At 37.8% G+C, this 22,494-nt stretch overlaps 1 protein-coding gene across 3 annotated transcripts; it reads left to right on the top strand.

Moving 5' to 3' along the window:
• Window positions 1-71: 71 nt before the first annotated feature.
• On the top strand, window positions 72-13,772 carry casr (calcium-sensing receptor). 3 transcript variants are annotated; one of them, XM_048189728.1, is made up of 9 exons: window positions 72-709; window positions 1,282-1,395; window positions 2,867-3,034; window positions 3,161-3,452; window positions 3,943-4,249; window positions 5,722-6,561; window positions 6,720-6,950; window positions 7,600-7,723; window positions 12,629-13,772. In XM_048189728.1, exons 4-9 carry the CDS (start codon window positions 3,256-3,258, stop codon window positions 13,768-13,770), a joined length of 2,841 nt encoding a protein of 946 aa, XP_048045685.1. In that variant the 5' UTR covers window positions 72-709; window positions 1,282-1,395; window positions 2,867-3,034; window positions 3,161-3,255; the 3' UTR covers window positions 13,771-13,772. The 3 variants fall into 3 exon arrangements, with proteins under 3 accessions (XP_048045685.1, XP_048045684.1, XP_048045683.1); XM_048189727.1 differs by having other exon boundaries at window positions 1,254-1,395; XM_048189726.1 differs by lacking the exon at window positions 72-709 and having other exon boundaries at window positions 865-1,395.
• The last annotated feature ends 8,722 nt before the right edge of the window (window positions 13,773-22,494 follow it).

Below are 22,494 nucleotides of genomic sequence, written 5' to 3'. Positions count from 1 at the left end.
CTAGTATTGCATTAAAAATGAATCAACCCATTATGCTGGGTAAAATTATCCCAACGTGTTCTGTCCTATTTACTCAGCCCTTGGGTGGAAAACAACCCAAAATGTGTGTTTTTTTTTTTTTTAAAAAAAGAGGAGTGCTTGTCATGATCTTTAAGATTAGCTACAAGGAGAAACTTGGCGCAGCACGTTAAAGTTAAAAGTATGGGTACAGTTTTTAATTTTGACCTTTGTTTCACCATTACAAAAAATTTCTGCAAAGACATTTAGCTTTAGGCTCACTTCTGCTTTTATGTGTGCAAATCTGCATTATAGAACACTTTGTATTCTTTTGGGTTTGAAGTATGGTGACCATTTTAACATTTCAGCCATGTTGTTGGAGGTGACTGTAATAGGAGTGACCACAGGATGACCATAACCAGCCAGAGGAAATGGACTGATGTCTCTGGTTAATGTTTCACCCTTCTCATAGGAACAGCACACACAGTCACAGCACTCAGCATTAATGGAGGGACTCAAAAAATGATCCAACATTCAAAGTAGAGGCAAATAATCGAGAATGATGATTTGTGAAATTATGGCTCAGCAGTACTAACAGTTGGTTGTTTCCGAGGTTAATTGATTGTCTTAATATTCACTAGGCGTTGTGTATAGTGATCTTCCTTTTTTTTTCTTTGTATGGAATTCATGACTTGATGCTTTTGTTACCAAGGTAAGTGTCTTTGTTTTACAGTTTTTAATGCTTGTCAGGTGTATAATGCAAAGTGAATTTATATAAAGCGTTTTTAAAATATTTAAGTTGTGATGCTGCAAGAATATGCCAAGAACTATGAGTTTTTTGGAAGTTTGGTATAATGTATATTGTGTGTGTGTGTGTGTGTGTGTGTGTGTGTTCACTGTACCCTGAAGGCTGGCATGTTTTGCAAGCATTTTAAAGAGTTTTGAGCAGTTTCATCATTTGTCACTGGGCCTCGTTCATGAAACTCTGTGCAAGTTCGTAAAAATTATTAAATTAGTCCAACAATTTGTGAATAAATGGTTTATTTACACAGACATTTGTGCAGTACTTCATGAATGAGGCTAATTATATTTTTATTTAGTTCTTGATTACATTCCAAGAACGTGTACAAAAACCTAGATTTTGAGAATATAATATTTGTCCTCAAACTTCATTTAAACTTTTATTCATCAGTGCTCTCTAAATTTGCAGATGCACCCCATTCTCTTACGTAAACCACCCTTAACCTTTTTTCCAGGGACTTGACCAGTTTTTTTGTGGAATAGCCAAATCCTGCTGGAGCATATTTCCAGAGTTAATGAGCTGGATTCTAAAACGTTACACCTGGGAAATGACTCTAAACTGGCCATAGTATCACACAGAGATCCAGCAGTGGGAAGGTTAGTCATGTGGAACTCTCTCAACCTTAGAGAAACCATGCGGCTGTTTTCAGATATGAACAAAAATTTATACCCACCAACATGGTGAAACTAACCTTGATGTTTAAAAAATACGAGCTCATCCGTTCATATTTAATTCATCAATTAAATTCAGCAAGTGGCTATAATGCATTATTAGACCAATGTCTTGACAGTCCAAACAAGTTAAATATTAATTACTACAAATTGTACTTAACCCTTATGGTGTGTTGAAAAGCCTATAACACCTTTGATGTTCCTGGTCGAACTGGTCTGACTGGTCTTGTAAAAATTGCTAGTAAATCACTTATGCTTATCACCAAATCTTGGATTCAATAATTTTGTCAACTTGTTTTCTTTCAATTATGACAGGTTTTGTATTTCATTTGGAACTGATTGATCATAGGTCTCATTGATCTGAGCGTATGCAACTTAGTTTGAGTTAAAAGCATTATTTGTGGATCCTTTTGTCAATATTCAATAAAATATGAAAAAAAAAAAAAAATCACTTTTTATCACACTAGTGTGTTTTAATGTTTATCTAGGAAGTTTATTTTGAAATGCTTTTATTTTGTAGAAAATGGAACAAAGCCACACTTGTGTTCTTGGTCAAAATTGATTAAAAAAATTAAATCTCTTGTTATGCTATATTATCACCAGATATTTCACTGAATCTTCTGTCAACTTGTTTTCTTTCAATTTGGACAGGTTTTGTATTTATTTTTGAAACCGATTGATCGTAGGCCTCATCGTATCCACAAATAAGGCTTTTTTCACTCAAAAACTGAGGTGCATAAGCTCAGATCAATGAGGCCTATGATGAATCAGTTCCAAAAAATAAACACACAACCTGTCCTAATTGAAAGAAAACAAGTTGACAAAAAAGACTGAATCCAATATTTGGTGATAATATAGCATAACAAGAGATTCATAAGCTACTTTTTGTAGGCCAGTCATTTTTGACCAGGAACACAGTATATTTTAATGTCATATTTCATAATGTTTGTAAAAAAATTTTGAGGAGGCACTGCCTCCCTTGCCTCCTCGGAGGATAATATCACACAAGCAAGTCTGCAGAAAGAGTCACTAAAACTCCTTGAAATTGACTGACAGCCTGTGTGGAATGCACAAACAGATGGACAGAGTGATACATAGAGGATTTTTTTTAACAATAACTTAAAAACCTTTAAAGACAGACTTATGAGCTACGAGGATGCTAATTGATGGTATATGCTTTTGTTGAGGCCTTTTTTTAAAAATGTTCAACTGTGACATTCTGGTGAAATAAATTATCTATGTTTCTGCAAAGAAATCTCCCAGCTGAAAAAGTGGACGGACACTGTTGCACTCTATGCTGCTTGGCCAATCAAATTCAAGAACTGTTGTATAAATATGAACATTGTTTTTACTGTTTTGTTCATTTAACTAAATATCCCTTTTATGATTTCTTTAGGAATATTCAGCATTCAACTGAACACTGAGGCAAATTAAACTACTATAAATTACTTTCATGGGCCGTGGTTTCCTTAATCCATCACATAATGAACAGGAGAGGAATTTACTGGAGGAAGGAACGTAAAGATCAACAGATCCGCAAATAAACCCGTTCATGATCAGCAATGTGGGTAGACTGGGGAGATTCTTCACCACTCAAGAATGTGTTGGTCCTTCTGACACTTTGCGTATCTGTTGATTCCGTTAACTAAATTGCATTTTAATTTTTTTTTTTTTTTTTTATTGACTGAAGAGGGAATTGATGAAACTAGTATAAATTCCAAGACTTGCTGCCCCGCCAACATCTACCTTGCTCCATGAAGGCCGCATTAGAAACCAACTGAAGCAATGAGGTTTCATCTGAAGTTTTACTTGCATTACCTGGTTCTGTTGGGTTTCAGCTGTGTAATTTCTACCTATGGCCCATATCAGAGGGCCCAGAGGACAGGTGACATACTGCTGGGGGGGCTTTTCCCAATACACTTTGGGGTGGCCTCCAAAGACCAGGATCTTGCAGCAAGGCCAGAGTCAACTGAGTGTGTCAGGTATAAACACAACACAATCAGCTTCTCCAGTTGTGGTTTTCAATGTCTTTTAACTGACCTTGGTATACTTGACCTTACTGACCTGTATACTTGGTCAATTTAATGAGTTAGGTAGTTTGTCACACAATTGTAAGTTTTGTGTATTTTTGAAAATTTTCCAAGTACACACCATACAAATGCCAAGTTTTAAGAACTTAAATCAGCATAGAAAGACATATTTTATATGAGGTAAATGAAAAGGCTGTAAGATATTCAGTCCGTTCAATGTGTTGTACTAAGCTGACCTACTTAGCTAGTTTTTGTTACTTTAAATACATCAAGTATACACGTCAGTATAACAGATTGTATGTCTATCTCACATCCTTGTTTTCTTAGTGCCAAATATGTTTAGTCAATTCTAGGTCCATTCCTTATTGTTTAACTTGTCTGTTGTGAATGTCAAATATGACCCAAAGTGTGAGTCCTTATAGAAGTACACTATCTTTTTCAGATATAACTTTCGTGGATTCCGTTGGCTACAATCTATGATCTTTGCTATAGAGGAGATCAACAACAGCTCTACTCTTCTTCCAAACATCACACTTGGCTACCGCATATTTGACACATGCAACACTGTCTCGAAGGCCCTAGAGGCGTCGCTAAGCTTTGTTGCACAGAATAAGATTGATTCACTCAACTTGGATGAGTTCTGTAACTGCACAGGGAACATCCCATCAACCATTGCAGTGGTTGGAGCATCTGGATCTGCAGTGTCAACAGCAGTGGCTGACCTAGTGGGCCTCTTCTACATTCCCCAGGTTGTTTTGCAATTTTAACATCTCTAAGTGTTTATTAGAGTAGTTTCTGTGGAAAAATAAAAAAGTAAGTAATGTGCTGGGTAAATGCATTATGAATCAGTTCATTTTAATTTTAAAGACATTGTATTACACTTATTCGGATTACCTTTAAATGGGACCTATTATGCCCCTTTTCACTAGATGTAATATAAGTCTCTGGTGTCCCCAGTATGTGTCTGAAGTGTCAGCTCAAAATACCCCACAGATCATTTATTATAGCTTTTCAAACTTGCCCCTATTTGTGTGTGAACAAAAACACGCAGGTTTTTTGTGTGTGTCCCTTTAAATAAAAAAATGAGCTGCTGCTCCCGGCCCCCTTTCCAGAAGAGCTTTAACAGCTCACGCTTCAACAACAAAGCACAAGAATCTCATGCTGCCAAAATGTCGATTGTCAGTAACGGTGTTCAGCCTTACATGTTTCAACCGGAGTCGGACACTGATGAAGAGACTCTGGAAGAAGTTACAACTTATAGAACGCGACTAGACGTTTCTGAATACTCAGTGGATAAATTTAGGTAGTTGCTGTGGAATTAAGTTGATTCAACTCATCAACAAGCATGTATGTACCATCATGTTTTTGTGCAAATCCAGCATTGAGCTGACCCTCGTTTGTGAAGCAGTCCAGCGTAAAATGATACACGCAAATTTATAACACTTTACCGACTTTCTTTGGCACATTTCTTTCATAAATGAAATTCAACCACGGTGTCCTCAGTGGCTTAGATGCAGAGAGTCTATGGAGACTCTTATGTTCATTGGTACATCCAATAACAGAACATTTGTAATGTTTTTTTTTTTTTTTTTTTTTTTTTTTTTGGCGCAGACGTATATCTCCAGCTGCTACAGCAAGTAAACAAAAATGGCGGACTCTCTCAGGGCGATATCTGTGCTAACAGCAGATCATCACCATTCATGGGCGGGGCTTCCCTACTCTTGCGTAAGAGTAGGGGAAATCTGGAACCGTGTGTTTGGAGAGACTGTTTATGATTTATGGGGATTATAAAAAAGGAGTGGGTGGATTTTACCATTATAGGTTGGTTGTTTGCACACACTGTGGACACATGTCTGTGTTCAAACGCCTTATAAAAGTGAATTTTTGCTTTAAAGGGATAGTTTATCCAAAATGAAAATTCTGTCATCACTTACTCACCCTCTAGTTGTTCCAAACCTGTACGAATTTGTCTTCTGTTGAATGCAAAATAAGATATTTTGAAGACTATAGGTAGCCAAACAGTTGATTGGCCCATTGACTTCAATAGTATTTTTTTCCATACTCAGTGGGGCCCAACAGCTTTGGAGCATTTGAAATATAGCATATGATCCATACATACTACAATTTTTTTTGGAGCTTGAAAGGTATGGTCCCTATGAACTGTCATTTTATAAATTATATTTTACTTATAACTGCCCCTCTCAACTCTACTGTCTTTCAGATCAGCTATGCTTCATCCAGTCGACTTTTGAGCAACAAGAATCAGTACAAATCCTTCATGAGAACTATCCCTACAGATGAGTATCAGGCTATTGCTATGGCTGCCATCATTGACCACTTCCAGTGGAACTGGGTGATTGCTATCGCCTCTGATGATGAATATGGCCGTCCGGGTATTGAAAAGTTTGAAAATGAAATGTTCCATAGGGACATTTGCATTGATCTCAATGTTTTAATTTCACAATACATTGATGAAGCTGAGATTCGGCGTCTGGCAGACCGCATTGAAAACTCAACCGCCAGGGTCATTGCTGTGTTTGCTAGTGGCCCAGATGTTGAGCCACTTATTAAAGAAATGGTGAGGCGAAACATCACAGACCGCGTCTGGTTGGCGAGTGAGGCATGGGCCAGCTCTAGTCTAGTTGCCAAGCCAGAGTACCTTGATGTCATGGGTGGAACGATTGGCTTTGCACTGAGGGCTGGGAACATACCCGGCTTTAAAGAATTCTTACAGCAAGTCCATCCAAAGAAGTCCAGCCATAATGAATTTGTGAGGGAATTTTGGGAAGAGACCTTTAACTGTTACCTAGAAGATAGTCCAAGGAATGAGGACAGTGAAAATGGCAGTACAAGTTTCAGACCACTGTGCACTGGTGAAGAGGATATTGCAAGTGTAGAGACACCGTACCTGGACTACACACACCTAAGGATTTCTTACAATGTGTACGTTGCTGTTTATGCCATAGCACAGGCACTTCAGGACATACTTACCTGCACACCTGGAAAAGGATTGTTTGCTAATGGCTCTTGTGCAGACATTAGGAAAGTTGAAGCATGGCAGGTGAGTTACCATACTACATATATATTTGTAAGCTGCACAAGAATTTCCTGTTGCAGTATTCAAGAAATTTCCCCTATGCTCTTCTCAATTCTAGGAAAGTTTCACAAAAGCATAATGATATTCACATGCCTCTCTCTTTTTTTTTTTAATTCTAAAAGGTTCTGAAACAACTAAGACACCTCAACTTCATAAACAGCATGGGGGAGAGGGTGCGTTTTGACAATGGCAGTGAGCTCTCAGCAAATTATACCATTATAAACTGGCATCGATCCCCTGAGGATGGGTCTGTTGTATTTAAGGAAGTTGGTTATTACAGCATACATAACAAGAACGGGGCCAAACTTTCCATTGACAAGACAAAAATACTGTGGAACGGCCATCTCACTGAGGTGAGTAAGCATAAAACATACAGTACCCAAATTTCTTGACACTTAGATTAGAGCAAATTTTTTGTATTTATCTAGCTTTTATTAAAGTGATAGTAAACCCAAAGATGAAAATTCGGTCATCAATTACTCACTCTCATGTCGTTCCAAACCCATAAGACTTTTGTTCATCTTTGAAACACAAATGGAGAATAATTTGAATAAAATCTGACCATCCATTGAAAGTCTATTCACCCAGAAAGCTTCAAAATGTTCATAAAGAAATCATGAAAGAATCCATATGAATCCAGTAGTTTAATCATGTTGAACAGATTTAATTTGGGCTTTTGCAGAGCACATAGAGCACTCAAATTTGATTAACGGAAGCTCAATCTTGACATGCGAGAACCAGTGAGGTTCATTGTTGCATGTCACGGCAATACATTTAAGCTTCCTCAAGAAACAATGAGCTTTGTTCTCACGCATTAAGCAAGTACGATTGAGCTTCTATTTACCATATTTGATGTGCTTTATGTATGTTAGCTTGATTTTTGGGTCAATTAATCCTTTAACTAATGGCGAACCCAAAGGATCCTTGTCCAGTCACTTACAGCGGCAGATGTGACTTGTTGTATTACACAAGACAATGCATTGTTTCTCTTTTCTCTGCTAGGTACCATTTTCCAACTGTAGCGAGGAGTGTGAACCTGGAACCAGAAAAGGAATTATTGATGGCAAACCCACATGCTGCTTTGAGTGTACAGAGTGCTCAGATGGGGAGTACAGTGATCATAAAGGTTAGCAAATTAATGAATCAGCAACTTAATATCTATTAGAACTTGAGTCAAGACCTTAAAGGGAACCCCTGGTGTTAAGAATTGTATGGCTTAATATAACGTAAATGATGTCTCTTACTGAAATATGTAGTAGAAAACCCATGAAAGATTTACGTTATTTAAAGGTGCCATCAAACGTTTTTTTTTATAAGATGTAATATAAGTCTAAGGTGTCCCCTGAATTTGTCTGTTAAGTTTCAGCTCAAAATACCCCTTAGATTTTGTTTTATTAATTTTTTTTTAACTGCCTATTTTGGGGCATCATTAAATATGAGCCGATTTACGCTGCGCTGCCCCTTTAAATGCTCCCGCTCCCGCCCACGGAGCTCGCGCTTGCCTTAAACAGTGCATAAACAAAGTTTACACTGCTAATGTAACCCTCAAAATTGATCTTTACAAAGTGTTCGTCATGCATACTGCATGCATGCGTCGGATTATGTGAGTATTGTATTTATTCGGATGTATTACATTTGATTATGAATGAGTTTGATAGTGCTCCGTGGCTAACGGCTAATGCTACACTGTTGGAGAGATTTATAAAGAATGAAGTCGTGTTTATGAATTATACAGACTGCAAGTGTTTAAAAATGAAAATAGCGACGGCTCTTGTCTCCGTGAATACAGTAAGAAATGATGGTAACTTTAACCACATTTAACAGTACATTAGCAACATGCTAACGAAACATTTAGTAAGACAATTTACAAATATCACTAAAAATATCATGATATCATGGATCATGTCAGTTATTATCACTCCATCTGCCATTTTTCGCTATTGTTCTTGCTTGCTTACCTAGTCTGGTGATTCAGCTGTGCACATCCAGACATTAATACTGCCTGCCCTTGTCTAATGCCTTTCATAATGTTGGGAACATGGGCTGGCATATGCAAGTATTGGGGGCGTACACCCCGACTGTTACGTAACAGTCGGTGTTATGTTGAGATTCGCCTGTTCTTCGGAGGTCTTTTAAACAAATGAGATTTATATAATGAGGAAACAATGGAGTTTGAGACTCACTGTATGTCATTTCCATGTATTGAACTCTTGTTATTTAACTATGCCAATATAAATTCAATTTTTAATTCTAGGGCACCTTTAAAAAAATCCATGATCCATATTTGGACAATTGGTGGCGCCATTTTGTTTGCGTTCTATGTCGGTGACGTCAGATGGTTGCATTCACTGCTCTACTGACACTGTCATATTGCTATTTTTAACGCAACACAACTCAGAATATAATATACAATGCCAAACCTGATCAGCCTTTTCAATTTGAGCCAGAGCGCAAAATTAGTGAGGTTGAAAACATCGAAGACGTGCAATGTCTCTGTGGCTGTTTGAACTACTGTTGTATGAATGACGTGTTAAAATTGTCTGATCACCTGAATGCATTACACACAGTTAAACATGCTGAGAAGATATCTTGTGCATCACAGCGCACGCGAGCATTGAGGCAGTCGGTCTCAATCCAGATGTGTTAAATAGGCTTACCTTCGTCAGTCGCCATGACAGGTGCGGCATTTGGTTAAAGCATACACTTATATCCATCTGGAACTGGAAGCTTTTTCAGCTTTGGTCTTCTAAAAGCCTAGTGGACATCAGGGCTAAAGTGAAGAGAACCAAAACGCATATCTTTAGGGAGTTTTATTCATCCACATTTATTAGGGAGTTTTTATTCGTCCATATTCTACATCTGGATTGAGACCGACTGCCTCAATGCTTGCGTGCGCTGTGATGCACGAGATATCTGTGACAGTAGCATCTTCTCAGCATGTTTAACTGTGTGTAATGCATTCAGGTGATCAGACAATTTTAACACGTCATTCATACAACAGTAGTTCAAACAGCCACAGAGACATTGCACGTCTTCAGTGTTTTCATCCTAACTAATTTTGCGCTCTGGCTCAAATTGAAAAGGCTGATCAGGTTTTAAAAGGAACCCAGTGGATATTAAGACCTGTAAGCGTTACTAGATTACTGTTGCACCAAAACATACGGATGAAAAGTATCAAAGGCATCAGGGCTAAAGTGAAGAGAACAAAGACACAGTTAGGAAGTTTTATTCATCCACATTCTTCACAACTTCCCATTCTTTTCTCCTCTTATTGCTAATAAAGCAGTAAAGACTTGAATAATTTCTCTTGTGGCTCATCGACTGAAAATTACAACCAAAAGCTGCTCAATGTGGCATCGTATATTATATTCTGAGTTTTGTTGCATTAAAAATGGCAATATGACAGTGTCAGTAGCTCAGTGAGTGCAACCATTTGACGTCATTGACATAAAACGCACTGGGCAGCTAAACAAATTGGGGCCGCCCATTGTCCAATTCGGTCCAAATATGTCATGGATTTTTTTAAATAATGTAAATATCTCTTGGGTTTTCTACTACATATTTCAGTAAGAGACATAATTTACGTTATATTAAGCTATACATGTCTTACCACCAGGGGATCCCTTTAAGCAGGGGTGTTCAAAAAAAGAAAGAAAGCTGTGCCTTCCAGAGGTCGCATTTGTCAGTCACATATGTCATCAAGGTTGTCTCATTTCAGAAAAGTTACTGTTATAAAATTGACTTATTCCTTTTGAGGTGTAAATTATTGTAATCTGTTTCTTTGTAATGTAATGGTTACTTTTGTCAAATAAAGCAGCCTCAATGACGAATGAGGCCTCCCGAAGGCGCAGCCTTCTTAATGAATTGATCTTTTAAGTCAGTAACCAGTCAAGCTGGTTCACCGAATCAAACTGAATTGAACTTTAGTTCCGGGTTGATGATGCAAGACACATCAAAGTACCACGCAGGCTCCTTGCGAAACAACGAATGAGCCAATGAGCATGTCCAGATGGCTTATTGAATCAAAGAACTGGTTCGAAATAAACAAACCTTCAGAAAACGTTGACAGTTAGAACCTGCTCATTTGGTTCTTTTTGAATAGGTTCTTTTTGATTTGTTATTTTCAAACTGGGTCGTTGGTTCAATAAACCATCTGGACAAGCTCATTGGCTCATTTGGTGCTTACGTCATCACCCTGAAACTAAAGTTCGATTCTGTCCGGTTCCGACCGGTTACCGCAAGAGAACAATTCATTCAAGAATAGAACATCACTATAAGAAACGTTCTGGCAGGTGTGTTGGAGCTAAACTCTGCAGCAGGAGGGGCTACCATCCTGCAGAGTTTAGTTCCAACCCTAATCAAACTGAAACAGCTAATCAAGGTGTTCAGGATTACTTGAAAATTACAGGCATATTGGAGCAGGGCTGGAAATAATACAGTGTTTTTTGTCTTTTTCGGAGGATTGGGGATCATTTTTACAATGTTGATGTCTTTCAAAAATGGGTTTCAAAGTGCAAGTTTTTGAAACAATACCGTTATTGTCTCCGTGTAAACTACAAAAACACAAATTGGTGAAAACCGCGACATCATGCGATTGCATATTACGTCTTCGGTTTATAGGCGTGTAGTTTAAGTGGCATGGCCAACTACTGGCCTGGCATGGATAATAGTGTTTTTTTTTTGTCTTTTTCGCGGATCCGTGTGAACGGGGATCATTTTGACAACGTTGACGTCTGTATTTAAAGGTGCCCTAGATTATGTTTTTAAAAGATGTAATATAAGTCTAAGGTGTCCCCTGAATGTGTCTGTGAAGTTTCAGATCAAAATACCCCATCATTTTTTTTTTTTATTAATTTTTTTAACTGCCTATTTTGGGGCATCATTATAAACGTGCCGATTTTATGCTGCGGCCCCTTTAAATCTTGTGGTCCACGCCCACAGAGCTCACGCTTGCCTTGAATAGTGCCTTAACAAAGTTCACACAGCTAATATAACCCTCAAAATGGATCTTTACAAAGTGTTCGTCATGCATGCGGCATGCATGCGTCGGATTATGTGAGTATTGTATACTGTTATATTGTTTACTTCTGATTTTGAATGAGTTTGAGGCTATGCTGCGTGGCTAACGGCTAATGCTACTCTGTTGGAGAGATTTATAAAGAATGAAGTTGTGTTTATGAATTATACAGACTGCAAGTGTTTAAAAATGAAAATAGCAACGGCTCTCTTGTCTCCGTGAATACAGTAATAACCCATGGTAACTTTAACCACATTTAACAGTACATTAGCAACATGCTAACGAAACATTTAGAAAGACAGTTCACAAATATCACTAAAAATATCATGTTATCATGGATCATGTCAGTTATTATTGCTCCATCTGCCATTTTTCACTATTGTTCTTGCTTGCTTACCTAGTCTGATGATTTGGTTGTGCACATCCAGACGTTAATACTGGCTGCCCTTGTCTAATGCCTTTTATAATGTTGGAAACGTGGGCTGGCATATGCAAATATTGGGGGCGTACATATTAATGATCCCAACTGTTACGTAACAGTCGGTGTTATGTTGAGATTCGCCTGTTCTTCGGAGGTCTTTTAAACAAATGTGATTTATATAAAAAGGAGGAAACAATGGAGTTTGAGACTCACTGTATGTCATTTCCATGTACTGAACTCTTGTTATTTAACAGTGCCAAGATAAATTCAATTTTTCATTCGAGGGCACCTTTAAAAAACGCAAAGGAAGAAAAAACTTTTCCATTTTTAGTACATTGTTGTTGTGTAAACACCCATAAAATCACAAGTTGTATTAATGCACTTTGAACTAACATGAACAAACAATTTATAACTGTATTTTATTTACCAGCATTAACAAAGATTAATAAATGTAAAGATTATATTCTTTATTGTTAACTGAAGCATTAACTAATGTTAGCAATTAAGATCTTATTGTAAAGTGTTATCATAATTATCACAATTTTATATTTTTTCCTGAAAAACCATAAAAATGTTTGTTCTTTTCTCCACAGATGCCAGTGTTTGCTCTAAATGCCCAAACAACTCCTGGTCTAATGGCAATCACACTTCCTGCTTTCTGAAGGAGATTGAGTTTCTGTCCTGGACCGAACCTTTTGGGATCGCTTTGGCCTTATTTGCAGTACTTGGGGTTCTGTTAACGGCTTTTGTGTTGGGTGTTTTTGTGCAATTCCGTGATACTCCAGTTGTGAAAGCATCCAACCGAGAGCTGTCATTTCTTTTGCTGTTCTCACTTATCTGTTGTTTCTCTAGCTCTCTCATTTTCATAGGCGAACCACAGGACTGGACATGCCGTGTACGGCAACCAGCCTTTGGAATCAGCTTTGTGTTATGCATCTCTTGCATTCTGGTTAAAACCAACCGTGTCCTACTGGTGTTTGAAGCCAAAATCCCCACCAGTCTCCACCGTAAATGGTGGGGACTGAACCTGCAGTTCTTACTAGTGTTCCTGTTCACATTTGTGCAAGTGATGATCTGCGTGGTTTGGTTGTACAACGCTCCACCAGGGAGTTACAAGAACTATGACATTGATGAGATCATCTTTATCACCTGTAATGAGGGCTCCATGATGGCGTTGGGATTCCTCATTGGCTATACATGCCTGCTGGCTGCCATCTGTTTCTTCTTTGCATTCAAGTCTCGGAAACTTCCTGAAAACTTCACAGAGGCCAAGTTCATAACATTTAGTATGCTCATTTTTTTCATCGTTTGGATCTCCTTCATCCCTGCATACTTCAGCACCTATGGCAAATTTGTCTCAGCGGTTGAGGTCATTGCCATTCTGGCTTCCAGCTTCAGTTTGCTAGCCTGCATCTTTTTTAACAAGGTGTACATAATTCTCTTAAAACCATCCAGGAACACAATTGAGGAGGTTCGCTGCAGCACAGCAGCTCATTCGTTCAAAGCAGCAGCGAAGGCGACGCTACGGCACAGCTCTGCCTCCAGAAAGAGGTCCGGCAGTGTGGGTGGGTCCTCTGCCTCCTCGCCCTCTTCATCGATCAGCCTGAAGACCAATGGGAATGAAATGTCCCCCTCTACACGCAGACATAGTCAAAAACCAAGGGTGAGCTTTGGAAGTGGAACAGTCAGTCTCTCCTTGAGCTTTGAGGAAGCTAGAAAGAACTCGGTGAAATGATTAACATGAACTTTTGGATAAAGAATATGGCTAGTATTGTAATCAGTGGTGGTATCACAATAGTCGTATCAGGCTCCAAAAGTCATTTCTCCAAGGTCATTTTCTATAATCAACCTCCACTAAATGTGAAAACAGCCCGAACCCCTCCCAGTCTTCAGGCATGGACTAATCTCTGTCAACAATACTTGCACCTGCCATAACTCACTGACACAAAAGAGACAGTTGCGTGCGAACCATTTGTTGACAACAGCAGTCTTTCATAGGCACTTTTTACGTCACTCTGTTTAAGGTGTCTGCTAAATGTCTTACATGTAACACAGAAGCAGATAAATAAAACAAAAACACTTGATCTATGTCTAATGTGATTGTCTAATCCCTTGATAATAGTACTATGTCTCCAGTTTACATTCGTGCCAGAGGTCTTAAACACTGCTCCAGGAACAGGGCGGAGAACCACTGCTTTAGAGGAGTAATGTGCTCATCGAAATCCTTGTCCTGAAGGTTTCATCCTCTCTAGTAATTTAAATTTTTCACAAATATTTTAAAATATTAAACCAGGGCCTCATTTACACAACGCACATAGGATTGTATTTGATAATAAATTCCAAACATTTTATTCTACATAAAAAGCGAGGAACAAATCTGGACTTATAAAGGCAGAACTTGATATAAAAATGTTCTTATGCATATCAAAGTCCCTTTAAGACAAGTCATTTCGCTTGGCGGCCATCTTTGAAACATCCAAGTGCAGCTCCTATTTTTTGATTTGGGAAACATCAAATTCTCAAACTGTTCACTAAGCTTAGAATGAAATTAAATTTTTTAAAAACACCAATGAAATCTGACAATAACAGTCTCATAAAGTCTCATAAATAATTGTTTATGTTTAAATAGTTTTTTTTTTTTAAAAAGCAGCTGCAGTGATGGGATGACTTTACTAATCAACGATTAGCTCTTTCAATTAGAAGGCGGGGTTTATTCGCCATTTTGGGTGTTGCACTTCTCCCATTCATAAATAATAGGAGTGCACCGCAGTGTTGCCAGACGTACGATGATTATCATATTTGTACGATAATTTTGACCTCAGTACGATCAATAATGAAAAAAATCCCATAATGTATGATTATTTCAGAATTTTGTGACACTTCAAATAATGGTCGTTATAATCGGCTTATACTCATTGATGTACAGTGCTCAGCATAAATGAGTACACCCTCTTTGAAAAGTAACATTTTAAACAATATCTCAATGAACACAAAAATAATTTCCAAAATGTTGACAAGACTAAGTTTTATATAACATCTGTTTAACTTATAACATGAAAGTAAGGTTAATAATATAACTTAGATTACACATTTTTCAGTTTTACTCAAATTAGGGTGAAGCACAAAATGACTAACAACACCCCACAACAATCTACTACATCTAGTACTTTGTATGGCTTCCATGATTTTTAATGACAGCACCAAGTCTTCTAGGCATGGAATGAACATTTTCCATTCTTTTTCCATTCTTCAAGAATGACTTTTTTTAGAGACTGGATGCTGGATGGAGAGTGATGCTCAACTTGTCTCTTCAGAATTCCCCATAGGTGTCGATTGGGTTCAGATCAGGAGCCACTGAATCACTTTCACCCTGTTCTTCATCAGAAATCCAACAGCATCTTCTCTTTCAGTATAGAGCAGTACATCTGTGAATTCATGATGCCATCAATGAAATGCAGCTCCCCGACACCAGCAGCACTCATGCAGCCCCACATAAGGACACTGACACCACCATGTTTCACTGTAGGCACCATGCATTTTTCTTTGTATTCTTCACCTTTGCGACGCCATACAGTTTTGAAGCCATCAGTTCGAAAAACATTTATCTTGGTCTCATCACTCCAGAGTATAGAGTCCCAGTAGTCTTCATCTTTGTCAGCATGGGCCCTGGCAAACTCTAGACGAGCTTTTTTTGTGCCTGGGCTTTAGGAAAGGCTTCTTTCATGGACGGCACCCATGCATGCCATTCCTCTGCAGTGTATGCCGTATTGTGTCACGGGAAATAGTCACCCCAGTTTGGCTTTCTACTTCTTTAGATAACTGCAGTGAACTTGCATGCCGATTTTCTTCAACCCTTCTCATCAGAAGACGCTCCTGTCGAGGTGTTAACTTCCGTGGACAACCTTGACGTCTCTGTGAGATGTTTGCAGTTCCATCTTTTTAACATTTTTGTACCACTTTTGCTACAGTATTCTGACTGATAAGTAAAGCTTTGCTGATCTTCTTGTAGCCTTCACCTTTCTAGTGTAAAGAAATTATTTTCTTGTGACATTTCTCTTCCATGTGGTGCCATTGCTGACAGCATGAAATGGGAAGGGGTTTTAACACCCTTTTATAGTGCTGGACACCTGTGTAATGAATAATTAGACTCACCTGTGGTTGAATTCTTGTTAAATTAGACATTTGTAGTCTAAAATTTAGCTTTGCTCCAGAGACTTTCAGTGGGGTGTATTTTTGCATCACATTAATTTGAGTAAAACTTAACATTTTGTTCTCGAAGTTATATTATTAACCTTACTTTCATGTTATACGTTAAACAGATGTTATATTAAACTTAGTCTTGTCAACATTTTGGAAATTGTTTCATTGAGATATTGTTTAAAATGTTACTTTTCAAAGGGGGTGTACTCATTTAGGCTGAGCACTGTAGCTGTGGTTCCTCTACGACGTCATGATAGTAAAGGAGAAAGGGTGATTATCCAGCTTAAGTAAGTGCAGTATTGATTCATTCCATTGTAAAAATCATTAGTTATTTAAATTTAAATATCAATGTTATTAATTTAGTTAATTTACCTATACTAAAAACTCGATCATTTTCTTCCAAATATGATAATTTTGAGCTTCTGGTATGATACTTTGACATTTCCAATCTGGCAACACATGCACCATCTTCCTATATATAAAGTCTTTGTGCATATGCTAACTGAAGAGCATATGAAAAAAAGTTTGGCACTCATATAATGCACATGCTGCACACGCTGTCAAGAGCACGCTGTATTTCTTGCCTATTGATGACTTCTGAACCATAAAGAGATATTAGTTGGCAGTAGATGCATTTATAAAAAGTGGTGCATTTAGGAAACTTTTTGTGCATATACACATTTTATAAATTGTTCATAGCAACATTTTTGAACAACATTTTTGTTCTATGTATCATTCAAAAAGGCATGCCATCTGAGGATTCATTCATTGTTAAAACAAATAAACCTTGTTCATAGAAAAGCTTAAAAGTAAAAAGTGAAAGCAACAGATCCGGTAATACAACTCATATCTACAGTAGGCTACATATCACTGCTTTTCAGAGATGGTGACAACTCTAAAGAAAGTCAAAGGATTTAAAACTGACAAAGTGATGGCCTTTTTTTGGCTCGACTATATTATCCACCTTTTAAAACATTTTAATAAACTGTATTCACCTGTGAAAACAAACCTGGAAAGAGATGCGAGGGTTTGAGGAGGAAAAACAAGAGATTCTTCATGCATTCCAGTTAATTATTAATGGGATATATCGTAAATTATATCGGGAGAACAGACCACAAATGTGCAGTATATGTTGTCCTTTTTCATACTATTACAGCGGAATGCAAAGAGACAAAATAAAATAATCACTAGGATAGAAAGCAGTGACTGAAAAGAGCTCTTGCCATAGATATTCTTGTTATATGGTTACGTTAAAATACCGAGTGTTACGTAATTCTCATGATGTCTGAAAATAAAACATGAAAGAAAAATTGACAGATAAGCTTTATTTGTATGGCAACCTTATGATTTGAAACGATTAGTTTCAGTCTTTTTGAAGTTCCCCAAACCGGAAGTGGAACCCATAATTCGAAACGCAGTAGGCTAGTCAAGAATAAGGTCAATAGGCTCTACACATTCCTCTTTTGCTTGTAAGCTCTTCTCAGAATGAGGTTTCTGTGGATGACCACTCAGATATTTGCCTTTTTGAATGATTCTTATGGCTACAAGCTGTCAGAACTAGCACACCTCCCTCTGCACACACAGCTGGAAAAACTTCTCGCTGTTTACGGACCTGATGTAACTACATACTTTTATGGACATTTCCCATAAAATCAGACTCAACAGCTCAAGCTAAATGTGTAAATGTAAAATTACAACTTAAAGGTGCAGTGTGAAAATTTCAGCGGCATCTAGCGATGAGGTTGCGAATTGCAAAATAGAGGACAAAGATGTCGTCTGAGACAGAAGAGTAGCCAGTCAAGCAAACGCGCTCTGTAGAGCAGTTTGTCCGTTTAGGGATACTGTAGAAGCATGGGACCTGCGGTGTATGTAGATAGAAATGGCTCATTCTCTGGTAATAAAAACATAATGGTTCATTATGTAAGGTCTTTATATACCACTGAAAACATAGTTATGTATATTATATTGCATTTCTGTTAATAGATCCTCTTAAAATTTACACATTGCACCTTTAACAACATCATCCTGTGAATTGAAAAACCTTGAAACCATCCATTAACACCTACAGTGGGTACAGAAAGTATTCAGACCCCCTTAAATTTTTCACTCTTTGTTATATTGCAGCCATTTGCTAAAATCATTTAAGTTAATTGTTTTTCCTCATTAATGTACACACAGCACCCCATATTGACAGAAAAACACAGAATTGTTGACATTTTTGCAGATTTATTAAAAAAGAAAAACTGAAATATCACATGGTCCTAAGTATTCAGACCCTTTGCTCAGTATTTAGTAGAAGCACCCTTTTGATCTAGTACAGCCATGAGTCTTTTTGGGAAAGATGCAACAAGTTTTTCACACCTGGATTTGGAGATCCTCTGCCATTCCTCCTTGCAGATCCTCTCCAGTTCTGTCAGGTTGGATGGTAAACGTTGGTGGACAGCCATTTTTAGGTCTCTCCAGAGATGCTCAATTTTAGCTGTGTGCTTAGGGTCATTGTCTTGTTGGAAGGTAAACCTTCGGCCCAGTCTGAGGTCCTGAGCACTCTGGAGAAGGTTTTCGTCCAGGATATCCCTGTACTTGGCCGCATTCATCTTTCCCTTGATTGCAACCAGTCGTCCTGTCCCTGCAGCTGAAAAACACCCCCACAGCATGATGCTGCCACCACCAAGCTTCACTGTTGGGACTGTACTGGACAGGTGATGAGCAGTGCCTGGTTTTCTCCACACATACCACTTAGAATTAAGGCCAAAAAGTTCTATCTTGGTCTCATCAGACCAGAGAATCTTATTTCTCACCATCTTGACAAACTCCATGCGGGCTTTCATGTGTCTTGCACTGAGGAGAGGCTTCCATCGGGCCACTCTGCCATAAAGCCCTGACTGGTGGAGGGCTGCAGTGATGATTGACTTTCTACAACTTTCTCCCATCTCCCGACTGCATCTCTGGAGCTCAGCCACATTGATCTTTGGGTTCTTCTTTACCTCTCTCACCAAAGCTCTTCTCCCCCGATAGCTCAGTTTGGCCGGACGGCCAGCTCTAGGAAGGGTTCTGGTTGTCCCAAATGTCTTCCATTTAAGGATTATGGAGGCCACTGTGCTCTGAGGAACCTTAAGTGCAGCAGAAATGTTTTTGTAACCTTGGCCAGATCTGTGCCTTGCCACAATTCTGTCTGTGAGCTCTTCAGGCAGTTCCTTTGACCTCATGATTCTCATTTGCTCTGACATGCACTGTGAGCTGTAAGGTCTTATATAGACAGGTGTGTGGCTTTCCTAATCAAGTCCGAATCAGTATAATCAAACACAGCTGGACTCAAATGAAGGTGTAGAACCATCTCAAGGATGATCAGAAGAAATGGACAGCACCTGAGTTAAATATATGCAAAGGGCAAAGGGTCTGAATACTTAGGACCATGTGATATTTCAGTTTTTCTTTTTTATAAATCTGCAAAAATGTCAACAATTCTGTGTTTTTCTGTCAATATGGGGTGCTGTGTGTACATTGAGGAAAAAAAATTAACTTAAATGATTTTAGCAAATGGCTGCAATATAACAAAGAGTGAAAAATTTAAGGGGGTCTGAACACTTTCCGTACCCACTGTACTTGTTATTAAAGTCGGCATGAAACAAGTTGCGAGTCTTTTGAGCAGAGTGAAACAGCTTCTCAAACTAGAAAAATGTAGCGTAGGACTTGATTTTGTCCATGGGAATTGATGGGATGTTTGGATTTTGGGGTTTGCTATTGGTGGATCTCGTTTTGTTGATCCTGGAACAACATTCCAGTCTGAAAATTTAAGTCTTAAAGGATTAGTCCAATTTTAAATAAAAATGTCCTGATAATTTACTCACCCCCATGTCATCCAAGATGTTCATGTCTTTCTTTCATCAGTCAAAAAGAAATTAAGGTTTTTGATGAAAACATTCCATAATTATTCTCCTTATAGTGGAATTCAATGGACTCTAGACGGTTGAAGGTCAAAATTACAGTTTCAGTGCAGCTTCAAAGGGCTTTAAACGATACCAGACGAGGAATAAGAGTCTTATTTAGAGAAATGATAGGTCATTTCCGAAAAAATACAACTGTAAATGCTTTATATAAACAAATGATCGCCTTGCACGTACTTCCGCTTTCCGCATTCTTCAAAAAGCTTAAGCTGTATGTCCTACACCTTCACTATTCTACTTACGGGGAAAAAAAGAAACATAGGTACATGAATAGGTTTTGGAAGCACTTGGAAGGCGATCATTTGTGTTTATAAAGCATATACAGTTGTATTTTTTTTCTAAAATCACCGATCGTTTCGCTAGATAAGACACTTATTCCTCGTACTTGGGTAAAGTTGGTTTTATATTCGCACATTCGGACTTCTGATAAATTCAGACTTTCCAATAAATGTGCAATAAATTAATGTTTGCGAATTTTAAGCAGCGACATGATATTGACAACCAACGATTGTCAACTTACAACATTTTTCACAGTCGATCAAAATAGGCAAGTATTGTTTTAATGGCATATTTACTTGTGAATGTCCACTGAATGTCCAATGTAGTGTGATTAACAAGGCTATTGAATACGGATGTCCGAATGTGCGAATATAAAACCAACTTTACCCAAGTATTCCTCGTCTGGTATCGTTTAAAGCCCTTTGAAGCTGCACTGAAACTGTCATTTTGACCTTCAACCGTTTGGAGGCCAGTGAAGTCCACTATAAGGAGAATAATCCTGGAATGTTTTCATCAAAAACCTTAATTTCTTTTTGACTGAAGAATGAAAGACATCGACATCTTTGGGGGTGAGTAAATTATCAGGAATATTTTATCAACAAAGATGTTGATCCAGGAACATGTCTTCTTCTTCTTCTTCTTAGTTTTATGGCAGATTGCAACCATGACTTATCAGGTGCATACCGCCACCTACTGTATCGGAGTATGTAACATGGATTTGAATCTACTTTACATCTACTTTAAAAAAAAAAAAAAAAAAAAGGAATTCTATCTATATCCTATAATACAACCCTGTATCCTTCAAATATTCCACAACAGCATCCTGCGTTTTTTTAACCCCTTCTCCTGTTGTTCCCAAAACACCTTCAAGGTTCCATTTCCTTCCAATCTGAATTATATTTTGCTTTAATCTATTCCTCTCTTCCCTATATTTCCTACAATATAACAGTATATGTTCTGCATTTTCTGTAATTTTACATTCTATACATTCATCTGATTTACATTTACCTAACAAAAACAGTCTTTTATTTAACCCTGTATGGTCAAACCTTAGTCTGGTTAAAACAGACTCCTCCCTTCTTTTCCTTCCATTAACACCCTGTGCATTAATACATTTCTGTATACTATAATATTTTCTTCCACTATTATCCATGTCCCATATTTCCTGCCATTTCTTCATTATTTCTTTTTTAATTATTGCTTTAGCTTCTCCTTTGCCAAATGGAATATTTATAATATCGTTTATCCTGGTTGATTTCTTTGCTATTTTGTCTGCTTTCTCATTCCCTTTTATATTTACATGAGAGGGTACCCAGCAGAATCTTACATCTATCTGAAGCCTCCGCAATCTAAATAAACTTTGGTGGATTTCTAACATTAAATCTTCTCTATTAGATTTCATATTTTGAATACTGTAAAGGGCTGCTACAGAGTCAACACAACATACCACTCTATCTGGTTTTACTTCTTCCACCCACTGTAACCCTACAATAATTGCTATCATTTCTGCCGTATAAACTGACAGCTGGTCAGGTAATCTTTTCCCAATACTTACATTAAATGTTGGTATGTATATTCCTATGCCTACCCTGTTTTCTTCATCTTTGGATCCATCTGTATAAATATCTAAATAACTGTAAAATGTGCTTTTTATGTATTGACTTGCCATATGTCCTTTCTCACTCTCTTCCCATTTATCCTTTAGTACCATTATATTTAAATCTACCTCAGTTTTTGGAAACAGCCAAACAGGAATATTACTAAGAGGTGTAGGAGCGTTAAAAAATATATTGTTTAATCTATATTCCTCTGATTTAGTCTTTGTTACCCATCCAAAACCATTACCTTTAAAAGAGTTATACTCCCAACATTCCTGAATAACACTATTGGTAGGGTTTTCATTTCCACATCCACGTAATCGACATCTCTTCTCAGTTCTAAGGGCACTTCTCCTAATTCTACTTGAATCGCTTTAGTTGGTGTTGATCTCATAGCACCAGAACAAATTCTCAAAGCTTTATTAATAACTCTATCTA

This window comes from Megalobrama amblycephala, linkage group LG4 (assembly GCF_018812025.1).
Source record: "Megalobrama amblycephala isolate DHTTF-2021 linkage group LG4, ASM1881202v1, whole genome shotgun sequence".
In the NCBI taxonomy this organism is placed as follows: Eukaryota; Metazoa; Chordata; class Actinopteri; order Cypriniformes; family Xenocyprididae; genus Megalobrama; species Megalobrama amblycephala.
This window is presented reverse-complemented; position numbering and strand designations above follow the sequence as displayed.